The 16047-nt window shown below is 35.2% G+C and overlaps 1 protein-coding gene across 1 annotated transcript; it reads right to left on the bottom strand.

Moving 5' to 3' along the window:
* Positions 1 to 359: 359 nt before the first annotated feature.
* On the bottom strand, positions 360 to 4525 carry LOC116255194 (bifunctional pinoresinol-lariciresinol reductase 2-like). The gene is made up of 2 exons (XM_031630980.1): positions 4208 to 4525; positions 360 to 455 (listed from the first exon to the last, which is right to left on the bottom strand). Exons 1-2 carry the CDS (start codon positions 4523 to 4525, stop codon positions 360 to 362), a joined length of 414 nt encoding a protein of 137 aa, XP_031486840.1.
* Between the last annotated feature and the right edge of the window lie 11522 nt (positions 4526 to 16047).

The following is a 16047-nucleotide window of genomic DNA, read 5'->3' as shown; positions in this document are numbered from 1 at the left end:
TCAACATTAAAGGTGTTTGGGTAGTATTTTTCTAATATACTCTTCGAGAGTCCTACCACACAGATCCAACTCAAGGAATTGTTGCGTTCTTTTTTCCTTGACATGGTCGGGAATATACTTCTCAGTGAAATTCTATCTGAAATGCTTCCATTAATTGCCTTACTAACAAACTTTGTATACTTGATGGTTTTCTACCAATGTTTTGCAGTTCTTCCAACATGTGAGTGCCATACTTAGGTTTTAAGTTTTTTGGGACATCGGTCGGTTCAAAAGCCTCTTGGTTTGCACCAAGCCATTATCATCCATTGTATATGCACCTCCTATAAATTTTGGTAAATTCAATCCATGAAATCCTTATGCTAGCTGTTGGTATCTGGTTGAGGTGTTATGGTGGGTTTGATGGTGAAGCCAGTTCTACCAGCTGAGTAATCGCCTGGGCCAGGGTTTGCATAGACCTAGAAATTGTCATTAAAATTTCCATAAGGTCAACCTGGTCACCTCATTGATGGCCCTCATAGTATATTAAAACATTCTTTTAGTGGAGTAAAGCTTTGCTTTCTACAATCCACAAAATTATTTCTTATTAATTTTTTTTTTCAGTATCATACTAATAACCTTTACCTGTAACTCATCTGTTGAATGAAGTTTTGATTAGAGGCTGATCTGAAAGACGAACAAGCTACCCTCTGATACCAATTCAATGTAGCACTGTAATGTCATACGCTGGTGGGTGTGAAAGAGAAATATAGCCAGAGTTTTTTTTTTTTGTAGGGTTACGTTCACCAATCAGAAGCAAAAAAATCACTCACCTATGTAGCTAAGCATGGCCCAGTCTACCTATTTGTGTATAGATAACTTGCCCGATTAATTAGTACGTGGCATGACTTTTCCTAGTAGTTAATTGTTTTGATGAAGAACACGTATTCATAAGCAAACCTTCAAATCATCTGCAGGAGAGTTAGAACTCTCGCAGTTGTTGTTTCAGACTAACAAAAAATGGTCTACATATATGTGCAGACAAACCCCTATACATGCAAATATTAAGAGTCAAGGGGTATGCATGTGACATTAGACATGTCCCACCCAACAATCCCTGTCCTTCAAGCTACCTAATCAAATGAGCATCATCCACAACAGAATGAGAAACTAAAGAAGATAGACAATCATAATATCAACACAACCTCTAAACATGGGCCTGGTATTCCAACTGTCATGGTCAAACAAATTCGTTCAACTACAGTTGTTCATGAATTTAGATCTCTTTGCTTAAGATATGTTTTTAAAACCATTGTTTTAACTAATGATAAAAATAAACTGGTCTGGAGTATTGTAGAAGCTTATTCTTTGTCTAGAAATGATATTATGTGAAAGAATTAGAGTTGACAGGATTGTTGGAAGTTGGAGGATGGGCCTGTGATGCAGTATTAAGAGCCAAGTTCTTTACTTTTTTTGGCCATAGAGGGTTGCATTTTTAACTATTGGCCTAACATTGGTGAATAAATGTTTTACTTGATTTGTAGCTGAGAAACATGCCTCCACTTATTTTTGCATTGTAAGGCTACTGATTTTGCTTGGCATTTTCACTTGCAAAAATTTAATGTTTCATTTATACTTGATCATTCACTAAAGGACATTTTGGATTGGTGGTGCAGTAGTAAATTAAAGATGAAATTGATGAAAAAATTTAAGATAAAGTTTTTCACAATTGGCTTTTCAATGATGATTTGACATCTTGGGAAGTTGTAGAATGCTAAGGGTGACAAAGAAATGGGTGGGCTATATGGGACGATATTAGAGCATTGATTTTTGGTGTTAAGTGGTAAAAAATTTGTAGAGATGTAGTTTTATGGATGAATAAAAGTACTAAGCCAGTTCCATGGCCATCCCTTTACAATTTGAGATTTTAATCCAATCGGTATGTATTGACTAGAAAGTTATGTAGAAGTAAGCATTTGTGGTGAATCTATGAATTGAGAGGTAATTCATGAAGGTGTTAGACTGGTTGTGGAAGATTAAATATGGTATGCTATTGATTTTTTATTTTATTTTACTTTTTTGGTAGATCTTGCTTGATAATATTTTTTTGTAGATGCCATGAGATATATAGTTTGAAGCCCAAAGAAGTGACTGCAATCTTTGAAAAAGATGGTTATAAGAATATATAAGAATCAGGGACTTTGGTATGCCACATTTAATGGAACAATGGGTACTGTGTATTTTTGCAATTGTAACCATGCTAAAATTACCCTAAGTCTTACGTGTCTTGATATTGTTGTAAATTTGTATTCTGTTTGGGATTTGTTGGATGATTTGACACTATTGCTTGTTGTGTAGAAACATTGGATGATTTGAGACACCCTCGCCCGTTATGTTGGCTATTCTGAGGTTTGGTATTTACTCTCATTGTTTTGTGATGTACAACATGTATTTGTTTTCCCTTAAGTAATGAAAGAGAGCGGGCCATATCTTTTGCTAGCTTTGCATTGATATCTTTGTTTATCTTTATTGTGTAGTTGTTAATTTCTTTCTTTATTATTTCATTTAATTCCAATTTATAATTGAAAATCAAAAGAAAATAGTGGAATATTTAATTGCTTGCTTCATGTTAGTTATGCATTTACTTTTTTTTTTTCTCCCATGTTGTGATTTGATCACATGCACTAGCAATCACATTTTCAATCTCTCACCCATGGTTGACTCCAACACCAGTCATATACTTACTTTCCTCCTAGAAATTAATGAAATTGGACCTTATTTACATAAATGGCTACAAAAAAAACTACTTTTCATTAACATCTTTTATGTTACAGTTTTGAAAATCAATCACAGTTTCTCACGTTTGAAAATTTCTTTCAAGATCTATTTCAAAACATTTTTCAAAATCCTATTTTAATCTTAGTTTTCAAAGTCTTCTTCTACTAACAAGCGGGTTCCACCTCCCCAGTTTTCTTTTCATTTAAAAAATTGTTGACAACTTACCAATTCCTTTCTTTTCGAAAGGTTTATGTGTAAAAAATAAAATATTTTGCATATAAACACCATGAATGAAAATTGATTTTGAGAGTTTCCCTTATAGATTTAGATCTATCTAGTTCAAACATGTTAAATGTTGCCTTGCTTGTGCGATTGAATTTCTACTTTTCCTATTGTGTTCAGTACTTCATGATATTAGACTGTCAGTTTATGATTCAGTGCTTTATCTTGATCATTCATTCTCAACGTGCTCATGGAATTTGAAGATAAAGAAGAATCAATTGGTTCCCATGCATTCTCTTCAACACAAGGGTCATCTCTTCAACAAAGAATTATTGTGGTATCATGTACTCTTTATAATGTTTGATTGAATGGTATGAACTACTTGAATTAGGCGTAAGGTGCCACTTTGTATCTTAGTAGAAAATAAAAAAACAAAACATTTTAATGGAAGAAAACGCAAGCCTCCTCCCAATGATCCTAATTATGAAGAGTGTGAGTCTAGGATGTTGCTAAGGAAACCTTTAGAAAGGAAATATGACATTGATGAGGACATTTGCATTATTAAAGGGAAATGGAATGAGATGGACTTATATTGTCATAATACAACTTATTTGGCTCACCTAAAAATAAAATTACATGAGAAAGAATTTTTCAGATTTTATATGGCTTGGGGATGATTTAGTCAGTCTAACATTCACATTCTTATGACTTCAAATTTGCTTTCTGTTGGTACAATTTGTAACAGTCTTTTGCCAGATGAACAGTGAAGAAAACCACAAATTTAGTAAGGTTGATGAAAAAACTTTCATTGATAGCAATGAAAAGTTAATTTTTTATAGCTAATTATGATCAAAGCTGTGAACAATCAGTTAGAGCAAACCCCTTAAACAATCGACTCAGTAGTTTAAATGCAGTTACAATAAGGAAATTGCCAAACTCAAGATGATTGCTGGTAGTTGAATGGGAAGTAAAGTAAATGTCGTCATGATAAAAGCAATAACTGACATGATGATGATCTTCCGAATGAGGTGAGCAGCCTCTATACTAAACATCCTCTGTTAATTTTTCCCACAGGGCATCACAGTCGATTAGTTTAAACACGAACGCTAATTTGATCAGTGGATCTAATAGGCAAGATGAGTCGACCCATTTGGCAGAGCTAATTACATTTGTCAACAAACGCATCTATCGTCTAAGCCAGAGAGAGATCTAGGGAGAGAGAGAGAAAGACCTTTATGGTTCCAACTTGCTTGATGGCCCGGACGAGCTTGAGCTGCTGTTCAATTTGCTCTTCGGCGATGGCGGAGATGACGTAGTCGATCCCAGAGAGGAGGGAGACCAGAGATTCATGGTCGTCCAGGGAGGCCTCCACCAGCGTAGCACCAGCTTGCCTGTAGGAGAGGAGGAGTGGCAGCTTGTAAATGATGGCATGAGTGGTAGGGCTGGTGAGCAAGAAGGTCTGGTGCTTGGAAGAAGCCAGGCAGGCCTTGGTTATCCAAGCGCCGATGTAGCCGGTGGAACCTACAATCAGGACCTTGCTTGAATCCATGGCCGTTGTATATCCCCTTCTTCTCACTGAGAGTGAGTTGCATGCACACCCGGTGCGCGAAATTTATATACACCAAAGGAGGAGTTGCGGTATTTTTGAAATTATTTAGGTTGGATAAGAGTGCAAGAGGAGCTAGTCCCTGCCTAGATAGGGCACTGTGAATATAGGGACGTGCAATGAGTCGGCCAACTTGGTTGGGTTTGTGGTAACCTATGTCAAACTAGTCAAGGATGAACTTGAGTCAAGGATGGGGGCGAAATCTTAAATATTTATTCATATATATATATATATATATATATATATATATATATATATATATATATATATATATACACACATACATATGCCCACCAAATTTGAATTTGTTTAAACAAGTGCCATTCTAATCAATTTTTTTGGCTCCGCCACTGGTGAAGTTTGAGTTACACCAGGTTGGTTTATTTAAAAACAATTTGACTCATGTTTTTCTTGTTTGGTAATCTTTAAAGGCATTAAGGTAATGGGTGATAAATTTTAACATTTATTTTGTTTTTAAATTTTAACTCACCCACAAAGCTCAACTGAACTCAGTTGTAAAGCTGGACTCGCTTGAGCTGAATAGTATGTGACACGTGCCAAGCTATATTACAGTGCCATGGTTTCTATTGATGTGATGTCTACTTGACCGTCCGGTAGCTTTTACCTACTACATCAAAAAATGTTTAATTTGAAAAGATCACCCACTTGATTGGACATTCAAGAAAATTTTTCCATTGAGATCTCCATTACAGTTGGAAAAATGGTCCCTTGAGAAAATGGAGGAACGAGTTTGTCGCCACGACTAAATTAAAGATACATTGGCAGACGGGAAGCAGTCAAAAGAGATAAAGACTTGTACTCTCAAAGCAACTCACCTTTTTCGAGATGCGATGCACTAACTTTTTGTTAGATTTACCTCGCCTAACGTTTTGTTAGATTCACCCAAACTTTAAGTTGTTTGTGAGTCAAAACATCACCTATGGTAAGTAATAGTCCAGACCAGAGAATTTGGTTTAGTAGAATATCGCATGCAAGCCGCTAGAAGAGATCCAAAGCACTCATCAATTCTCGTGTCTTCTTAAGATACAAAGCCTGTTTTAGGTGCATGCTTAAGGGTGCTACTCCTCCTATACTTCAATTTGCATGTACATAGCCTCTTTTTTTTTTTTTGCCGTATAAGGGGTTAATGTCCTGAGACTTCGAAATGAGAACTGGTTGTCTACCAGCCTCTGCCCCAACTGTTGTGCCAATCTTCTCAGAAATGACAAGACAAACAATCATATTATTAACTAAAGTTCTCCTTCAATAACCTAGCCAACCAAAAGAACAGAATATGGACGGGCTGCATAGGAAAAGAAACTTTAATTTTTTTTTTAATGTGGATGAGTTACATTACAAACACAAAATTCTTTTATTTGGAAAATTATAGTTTGTGATTTTCCTAATCCAACAAATGCACATGTTAAGCAAAAAATTGACATTATCTGCTCCACTATGTGCACGTGTTTGTGTAATAAATTGGTAAATCAATAATTGCTCTAATATACTATCATATATAGAAATTATGAAGCTACTTAATTGAGGAGTCCTCATGGGCATCATCTAGAATTCTCCAATGCCATCCACATTCAATCTTCTTGCACATTTACAAGACAAGATTGTTTCTTTCAAAATACAAGCTGAATCAAAACATCATGGCACATACTGCGAATAATATCAGCTTATATTCAAGAACAAAGCATAAGTAGTGAAGTTCATGACATATGTCAATCCATTTGATATTAAAAAAGATTTAACAAACCACATGCACATTCAACAAGTATGTTAATTTAAGAATATGTTTTCAAAACGAAATATGACATTAGGTTCCAAAATACTCTCAATTAGTTCAATGTCTAGACCAAAATACATATGCCTTAGACTCATGGATTAGCAGTAGTCTATTATCTCATGAAGTAGAGTAATTTGGCCACCTGAAATAGCAAGTGGAATATGGAGTAAATCTATTAGTTGCCAATAACCAACCCACTTAAAGTTTCATAACCATAAAGTAAATAACATAGTATCGTAATGCAGTTCATTATTTCGTAATCCTTGATGCATGATCATATATGGCAGTATTGGAGCATTTCAATAGAAAGTGGACTCTAAACTGTTTGAAACTAATGTGCGATACTTTACAAAATGAACTATTAAAATTTGCTTGTTAGCTCTCCAGGATCTTAAAACATGTTGGGCGAATGGTCCTACCAAAAAATTTTTTCATTGTCTTTCCTGCTAACCAATGTTCACAGACATACATATCAGTTTTCGTAAGGGACACTAATAATCCTTCATGTGGGAGTTTGCCTATTCTCTCTTGTTCATTATGGTTCCGACAAATATCCCAAGTTCAAGCATCCACATTTTCATGCATATTTAAAAATGTACCATTCATGTAATAAGAAAAACAACATCGAAAACAAAGAAACCATTTGATACAATATGGGAACATATCACAGAGTTTCTAAACAGTATCACAATGGCATTGTCTTAAAAAACACGAATATAACCCAAAGTTAGTAAAGCATAAAATAAAACAAAGTTTCATAGAATATGAGACACATGTAGTACATCATACAGTAGTAGACTTCCATCCATTATGTAGATCTAGTTTGCAAGTTTCCATTCCTCAAACCTCGGCAACACATCATACACATGAGAAAACTATAGAGGTAAAGTGATAGTGCATGTTGCATTATCTACTTTCTCAAGCACTTCAAATGGACCCATGTATTTTCTACTGAGCTTACAATTCTTTCTAAATCTAAAAAATACTTTTGCTGTGGACTCTTACCTCAAAAGTAAGCTCTATTCCAATGTTGTGTGAGTAACTCCTTTGGTATATCTGAGTTATCTACTACATTTGCTTAAGATAGTACCATAGCACGAGAGTACTATCCACTCCCTTAGATCGCACATACATTTGTAGCCAAAAAATTTATAGGATTCTTGTGAAGTGCCTTGAATGGTATTATTTTTTTTGTTTTCACGGCAGTTATTGTCATCTACACTGCTACAAGCATAATATGTTGGTCAGAGTTACCTCTCTCCATTTTATGTATGCAATGTATCTTTTTAAGTTTGAAACATGCACTTTGATTACTATCGACTCACAAGTGAAAAGTAGTGCTAATTATCAATTTTATACCTATAGTTCTCCAAAGATGCTGCTATAATCTCATAGTAAACTTATAGTCCCAATTTAAAATAATAAACTAAGGAACCCAAAAAATCTTACAGTCTCCTTCACACACAATTTTGCAACATTTTGCTAATTGACTCATGTGAATGGATACATTGACTTGGTCGTTCTATCACAATCACCCAAATAGCATCAACAATTGCAAGTCCTAGGGAGGACAAGAATGAACTACATAGTAATCCACTCTCATTCCAAGTGTGGCATCTATATCATCTGCATCAAACCAACAAACTGCAATTGCTCAATCATAATTTGATAATAAATTAGACATATGGCTGCATATTGTCCACCCCTCCTTTCTTATGGAACCCATTAAAATTATATCACAAGTCCTTATACATCTTCGTACTCTCAAAGTGAATGGGGTGGCAACCTTTGTCGACTTTGTGGAAAATAATTCTTACTAAACCAACATTGTGCAGTATACATAGTTACGACCCAAAACTGGGCAGATGCACATTTGGGATTGTGTGGGCAGCTGCCCACACATTTACACTAATTTCAGTTATTTACATGTTGGATCCTTTCGTAAAATCTATTTATTTCTATATCAGTGCCCCTTATCTTTTGCTATTTACATATTGTGGCCCTCTATAATTTTAATATTAATCTAAAGCTAATACAATTTTTGAAAGACAAAATTTTAGGTGCTGTGTATAAGTGCTCCTCTGCCAAAAGTTCTTGACTCTAACCCTGACCCAAACCATTTAGTAGTTAATGCATCCACCAAAAAATTTGATATATCCAACTTGACAATGCCCTCAGATGCGGATATCCATGATCCTCTTTATGCGTGCCCTTTTTCTCATCAATAATATTTAAAGCATTCCTCAATCTAGTACACATAATAGTTGCTTTTTTTGTATGGAATAACTGGCATGCTAAAAAAGTATTTGATCATGTTTTACAGTTTCACATGCAAAGTACTCATTGACCCTCTTACATGCATCTGCAACCATCTATTACATTAGACTCAAATGGATGGTACATAGTAACAAAATCATATGGATTGAAGCAGTCCAACCATCAACGTTGATGCATGTCTAACTCTTTCTTGCAGAATGTGCACTTTAAACTTGATGATAATTGAAAACCTCAAACTGCTTAGTATACAAATTATGTTCCCTTGTCTTCATTGCCAACACTACCATTGCCAATTCCTATACACGTGAAGATTCAACTACTAAAATGCACATGCTATGACATTACCTTCCATAGCATGAGTTACAATTCAATAACTGAAGCATATAAGGTTACCATGTAGCTACTCATATCTGAACCAATTCGACCACAAGAATTTAGGTTGGCCGCTAGTTATGCTCTTGAAAATTGCACTGACATTCTATGCCAATAAAAACCCCACTCTTTAGTAAGAAACTCGTCGTTAAGTTTGCAATATAAGTGAGAACTATAAAATCTAGATCTCCAATGCACTTTTTGGTGATTCTAAAAAAAGAAATTTTCATTTTGTTGGACCAAGCTCTGTTCCATTGATAATACATGGAATACATTTTATAATTGATTTGCATGCATTTATTTTGGTTTCACTACTTTTAGATCTTTTGTTTGGATTTAGGTTTAGATAAGATCTGTTACAATCTTGTCGAGCTTAGAGATTGAACTGCCAAGTTAGAGAAAAAAGAAAAAAATAAAGAAAATATTTTGTAGGTCTGTGTTAAGTCATTGTGAAAACATTTAGGTCAAACCAAAAATTTGTTAGGATGTAAATTTTTTAAAATTGACCTAGAAGTTCTCATTGTAGCCAAATGCTAGTCTAAAACTAAGGAACTACTTAGAGTCTAGTTGTGAATAGTCCCTAAGCGTTCTTCTTTAAAAAAATTTCTAAAAAACTTAATGTTTGAATTTTTAGTTTAAATAGGCCATGGACATGGATTTGGGTATCTCCTGAATTTTAAAGTGTGTTCTGCCTAACCTTGTACCCCTTCTTCCTACATTAGGCCTAGTTCTAGGTGATTTCCTCCATTGGAGTTCCATTGCTGCTACATACTATTCTCTTATTTTCTTTGTGCTGTGTATTTCTTATATTTTCTCCACCAAACTTATCAATGGCAGCAGCAAGGAGGGTTCATGGAGTAACTCCCATCTGGACAAGTACATCAATGGGAAGGGTCGCTCACTCTTCTTTCACCCTATATTGGGCATTTGATGCTAGGCAAATAAGCAACTGACATTGTTTTCATGCATGCATATTAGTGAGAATCCATTTATCCTCATGTGCATATTCTGAATCTTCATTGAATTTCAGCATTATATCTCTCTGTTTTACATGATATTTGAGGTTTAACTTAGATTAGGAATATGTTTCATAATTGAATATGCTTTTTTTTTGTTGGTTTAGAATCATTCATGATCTCAGGTGATGAGCAATCACTTCCCCACTATCTTGGAACCAGTCTTTGTGGATTGCTAGATTAGTTGTCAAATACATATTTGTTCCTAAAAATCATAGGTTTATCATTGATTAGATCATATTTGATGTTAGTATAGTAATTTTCTTAGAATAATGTCATGATTAGGGAAGATTATTGCAAAAAGATTCTGCTTTTTTTGTTCTTCCTCCACACTCATTTTGTTTGGTTCGATTGTGCTTGTGATTTGATTATTTTATGTTACTGTAGGTAGATAGTTAGTCTTACATGATCTAGCATATGCCATTGTGGAGTAGCTAAAGCCATTATGATAGATCTAGCATATGTTATTGCATCACTCATTCCCAGTCCTGTAATTGAAAACAACTTTATTCTCCTCATAACAGACATTCTTTATTCAACATAATTTTGGAGAATGCACTAAAATGAACCCAAATCAGAATGCTCTAAAAAAGGAGAAGTAACGCAAGGCATTTTATTTGGGGCAAGTGCATTCTCATAGGTGCCCATCTCACATATCAAGGCCTAGCTCTGCCCTTCACGACGAAACTCCATGTGAAACATTCTTTACACAAAAACCAAAATCTGAACATCTTCATTGTGTTGGTTGCTCTGTTATGCCCAAAATTATGCCCGCTACAAAGATAAATTTTACCCAAAGGAAAATGATGCATCTTTTTTGGGTGTTCAAATAATCATCATGGTCATGACGTCTTTGACCTTGAAACTCACAAAATTTTTGTTAATATAGATGTTTTCCAGGAGAAAATTTTTCTTTCCAATAGTCCCTCAAACCCATGAAAACCAAGTAGTCCTACCCCATTGAATCTTTGATGACATGATATGTGTCCCACACCAAATTCCCTCTCATCATTATCCCTTAATCTAACCACGCCATCCTCTACTCCCCAACTCCTCCGCATGCCTCCAACCCATCGGATCCAAATCCACTAACTTTGCATTGCTCCAGTTGTTCACACCAACATTTTCTTTATGTTACCGACAATGTTTTTAACACCAATATTTTTCACCCCATCCGATTGGTAAGTCATGTTCCATCCTACATCCAGTTCATTCTCATTTATTAATGTCTAAATTTTCAATTCACGTCACACCTTGAGTATTCTTTTGTGTAATCAAGAGCGATGCCATTTTCATGAAGCAGACAGAGACTCGGAAGGAAATCAATTATGTTTGCAGAAATCAAAGCACTAAAGGACAATGTGTGACACTCCAACGTCATACACAAGTTGGTGCAAAAGTGGAATAGAGGTAGAGATTTTTTTTTTGGAGGATCACTTTGACATATTGGAAACAAAACAAACACACACCTACGTAGTTAGCATAGGCCCAATCTGTCTATTGGTGTATGTATAACTCACCCACATACTAGTGCATAGCATGACGTGTCCTAGAAGTTAATGATTCTACTTAAGAATACTATTCATAAGCAAACCTTCCAAGCATATGTCCAATAGCTACAGCTCTCGCAAGCATTATTTAAGATCAATAAAAAAGGGCATACATATATGTACTGACAAACCCTTGTACATACAAAGATTAAGGTTCAAGGAGTATGGACATCAGGCATGTCCCTCCTAGCAACCCCCCATCATTCGAGCCACCAGATCAGTAAACATCATCTGCTACAAGATGAGAACCTAAAGAAGATAGATAATCATACGATCAACATGAAACTAAATACAATGAAAATCAGAACTAAATTTGATATATTCCTTTAAATAAGTGTATTGTAGAAACATTTTATCGCTACTTACATGTACATTGCAAATATACTTACATGTACATTGCAAATACGTGAAAGAGCTAATTTATAGCCATAGATTGAGTTAACTTCAGCATCTCTTCTTCTTTCCTTTCCTCCATAATTTTGTCCATTTGTTTTTGCAATACCTATGTATCCTTTCTCCTTCATTCGAGTCAGAGTGAGGATCATTGGGAGCTATTGACCCTTTCCATAATAATAAATTGAGTTATCAAAACTATAACAAGTAACCAAAACCTATTAGTAACAACAATGAAATAAATAAATGAATTAATGGACAAGTAATTCATAATTGCATGAACTTCAATGATACACACACATGCACCCAGTGAGAAAACTCATACGATTCCACCTTCTCGGCATATTTAAGATGAACCATTGTGCAGCTTACTATCCCGAACATTGAGTCACCAGAAACTCGCAATTTTGGGGTAGCCACTACCATGATTCCACATTTTGTTGAGCTTAGTTGTGATACCAAAGTAATTTCATCATGCACTTCCCTGTCTCACATCGGATATGAACTCCTTTATGTAGCTTGAAAAGGAGCACTTAATAAATCAAACTTTGTATTCAGGAAAGGGTCCACAATCCTTGGTCCCTAGACCCTTGCGCCACTCAACCTAGCCCATTTTAGGTTTTATAGTTGGTTTTGATTGTCTATAGACTCCAGCCAAAAACTTAGAAATATAAAAGTAGATCTATCCATTGCCCACATCAAAATTATAACTCAGACACCAAGCAAAAATAACGTAAAATAAATAACCAACCATCATGATCAACCAAATCAGCACATAGCTACAATTTGATATATGTGAACATTACCTTGCTTTCTTTATTAATTGCATTCTTTTCAGAGCTGAAACATGAGTTTATCATTGAACAACATCACACTCAGAACTCAATTTATCACTAACATATCTTGAGTTCCTTGTCTTCATGTCACACACTCCATCAAGAGCAATTGCATCCGAATAACAGGCTTGAATATATGCTCAAAGAACTAAGATAAATTCAACTAGCTTAAGCTGTTTGCCCAAAACTTACAACTTGGTTTAAGTCACAGAATATCAACTTTATTAATCTAAATGATTAGCAAAACTTTGGGGCAATGTAATTATGCATAATAAACAATAAATGCAAAATAAATCTCTAGGTTATCGTTTGGCCACACAACCTAAAATTAACTCTGGGCATATCTAAGGTTACCTATCTAGGGCTGGGTTGTTGTTGACCAGGGTTTAGCCATGGCAGACTAACACTAGCTGGCCCTCGTGGCCTAGCCTAGCCTACAGTCAAGGTTCACAATATAATGAACTAGCTTGTGAACCAACATGAATTTCAACCCTGCCTAGACAATTAAGTTACACAAACATCATTGGTATAGTCTGTTTGTTGCTCACACGTGCCATGTGTGCTGTGGAGTGCTCTAAAGTTTCAAATGAAAGTACGTTAAAAACTCACCTACCAATCTGTTTTTCATGTTTCCAATCCACAACAATTGTAGAGAATAGTGGCAAAGTGCAGCATTGGAGAAGAAGCTATAATTCCAATGAGCGAAACCTATAAATTGATGTTTAATCAAAGATATTGCAATAATTTTCACCATACCTTTGATTTCTGCAAAATTTCTACTCTAAATGTACGACATACATGTGGGTGGATTTGGCAAGGTTTTACTGTCAACCAAAATTTTCTGGATCCTTGCTTTCTCTCTCATCCACCTCTTTCTCTCTCCTTGCCTCTATTTTCCCCTCTTTTTCTCTCTCTTGTCCTGCAAATTACTGATGGCAACGGGGTGGCTGCTTTTAAATACTAAAATTTATGTTTTGTAATACTTTATGTATTTTTAAACATTTTATCATGAAGAGGGTGATAAAAATTAATTAAATAATAAGAAGAGGTTGTAGAATTTAGTTAGATTTTGTAGTAATTAATTTCAATTCCAATTCAGCTTAGTGATTAATCTTAGAATAAGAGCTTCGCTCCTTCTCTACCTGTATTTAGGCTCTTAAACTATCATTAACTAACCTTAATTGTGATTAACATAATTTAATTTCAGATCACTGAATTACTAATCTACCCTTGGTCAAGGCCAGTAATAACAGGCATGCCACTAACCAATGACCAAATACCCATCTCATTGGGCCTTGGAGTATTATAGTCTCCCAGTTTGGTTGTGAGCTTCGTAACAATCAGACATCCTTTTTTCTCTGTGGTTTGAAATAAAAACAAATGTAAGCTGATAGTTTTTATAAGTATTATTAGTTCTTGATTTCGATATTATGTTTTAACAATATTCACATAAGAAAGTAGTAAGGTTCAGGAACTTTTGGGGTTAAAACAATAACTCATAACTTGATTTCGGTACTAAGGAGCTAGATGTTACAATCTTACCCCCCTTAAGATAATTTCATCCTTGAAATTTCTTATGTCTATATAAATGGTCTGGGATAAAGTTTCTGCATATCAGCTTTCAATTCCCAAGTACTATCAATGGTCCCGTGGTGTTGCCATTCAACTTTTACTACTGCAATGTTTTTGTTCTCAATATCTGTTCCTGCTCATTAACTATGCAGATTGTTTGTTTTGTATATGTCAACTCTTCTTGAACTGATAAATCGTGATGGGTAATCACATGACTAGGATCTAGTACATACTTTCGCAGCATTGACACATGAAAGACATTATGATCCTGATACTATTGTGGTGGCATTGATAGTTGGTGAACTTTTTCACCAATTGTTTCTAGAATTTCAGAAGGTCCAATAAATCTAGGATTCAATTTTCACCTCTTACCAGCCCGAAAAATACTCTGACTGGGGGAATACATTAAAATACATGGTCCCCAATTTCATTCAAAACATAGAGGTCATTGCCCCTTCTTAGGACAACTTTTTGGAAAATCCTAAGCAGCTGATAATTTGTTCCATGTCAACTTGACTTAATCAACATAGTGCTGTTGAACTAGAGGATTTTGCAATTTTTTGTCACCAATTTCATGCTAGTACATAGGCAATCAGCATGGACATCCATATAAAGCTTCAAAAGGTGTCATGCCGATATTACAATGGCAGCTAATGTTGGTAGGCAAATTCAGCTAGTTTTACATGTTTGTCCCATCCACCTTTCCATTCTAGTGAACATGCTTGTAACATGTGTTCTAATGTTAAATTGTCATCTATATTTGCCCATCAGTTTTGAGGGTGGGATGCAGAAATCTTATGTAATTGAGTGCCCAAAGCAAGTTGAAGGTAAATAGGACATTTTCCACATGTCATTGTCTCAATGGCTGCAATGAACCTCTAGACTCTTGATGTTCTGCTTAGATTTGCTGGTAAATAGAACATTTTCCACATGTTTAGTTATATCAGATTTTATTCCTGACCACCAAAATTTTTGCTAAGCATCATGCTAATTTTTTTTTGTTCCCGGATAAATTGCATGCTTTTCAGCATGTAGTTTTTCAAATAGTTTCTTTCTTATATCTGCATTATTTGGAACCTATAAATGGTCTTGGAAGCAAACACTATCATTATTGTCCAACGAAAAGTAAGATTCATCCTTCTTATAAACGAGCAAGCATCGACTATAATCAAGATCATTCTTTTGTTTCTATGAAATTATCTCAATTAGATTACTTAGCATTGTTAAACACAAGTAAATGTTCTTGGCGGTAGGTTGAAAGGGATGAAAGGAAGTCAATCTTTCAATCAATTTTTATGTTTGGACAATCATACTTACTATAGTCACATTACCTTTGTGAGTGGGGGCATATGCTACAACATTTGCCTTACCAGAGCAATATGACATTTTAAAATAGTCCATCAAATACTCCACCCAAGTTCAAGTCTTTCTGAGAAAATAGATAAGTGACTTCTGATCTGTAAATAATTCAATCTATAGGTAGGCTTGCCACATCTTCAAGGCATGAACAGCTGGCTTCACTTCCAAACATGAGTTGGGTGGTTACACTCATGTGGACATAGTTGGTGTGATGCAAAAGGAATGACTTGCCTATTCTACATCAAGACCGCTATCTAACCATATTTAGAATCATCAGTGTATATGGCAAACACTTCCT

Source organism: Nymphaea colorata, chromosome 5, assembly GCF_008831285.2.
Source record: "Nymphaea colorata isolate Beijing-Zhang1983 chromosome 5, ASM883128v2, whole genome shotgun sequence".
In the NCBI taxonomy this organism is placed as follows: Eukaryota; Viridiplantae; Streptophyta; class Magnoliopsida; order Nymphaeales; family Nymphaeaceae; genus Nymphaea; species Nymphaea colorata.
This window is presented reverse-complemented; position numbering and strand designations above follow the sequence as displayed.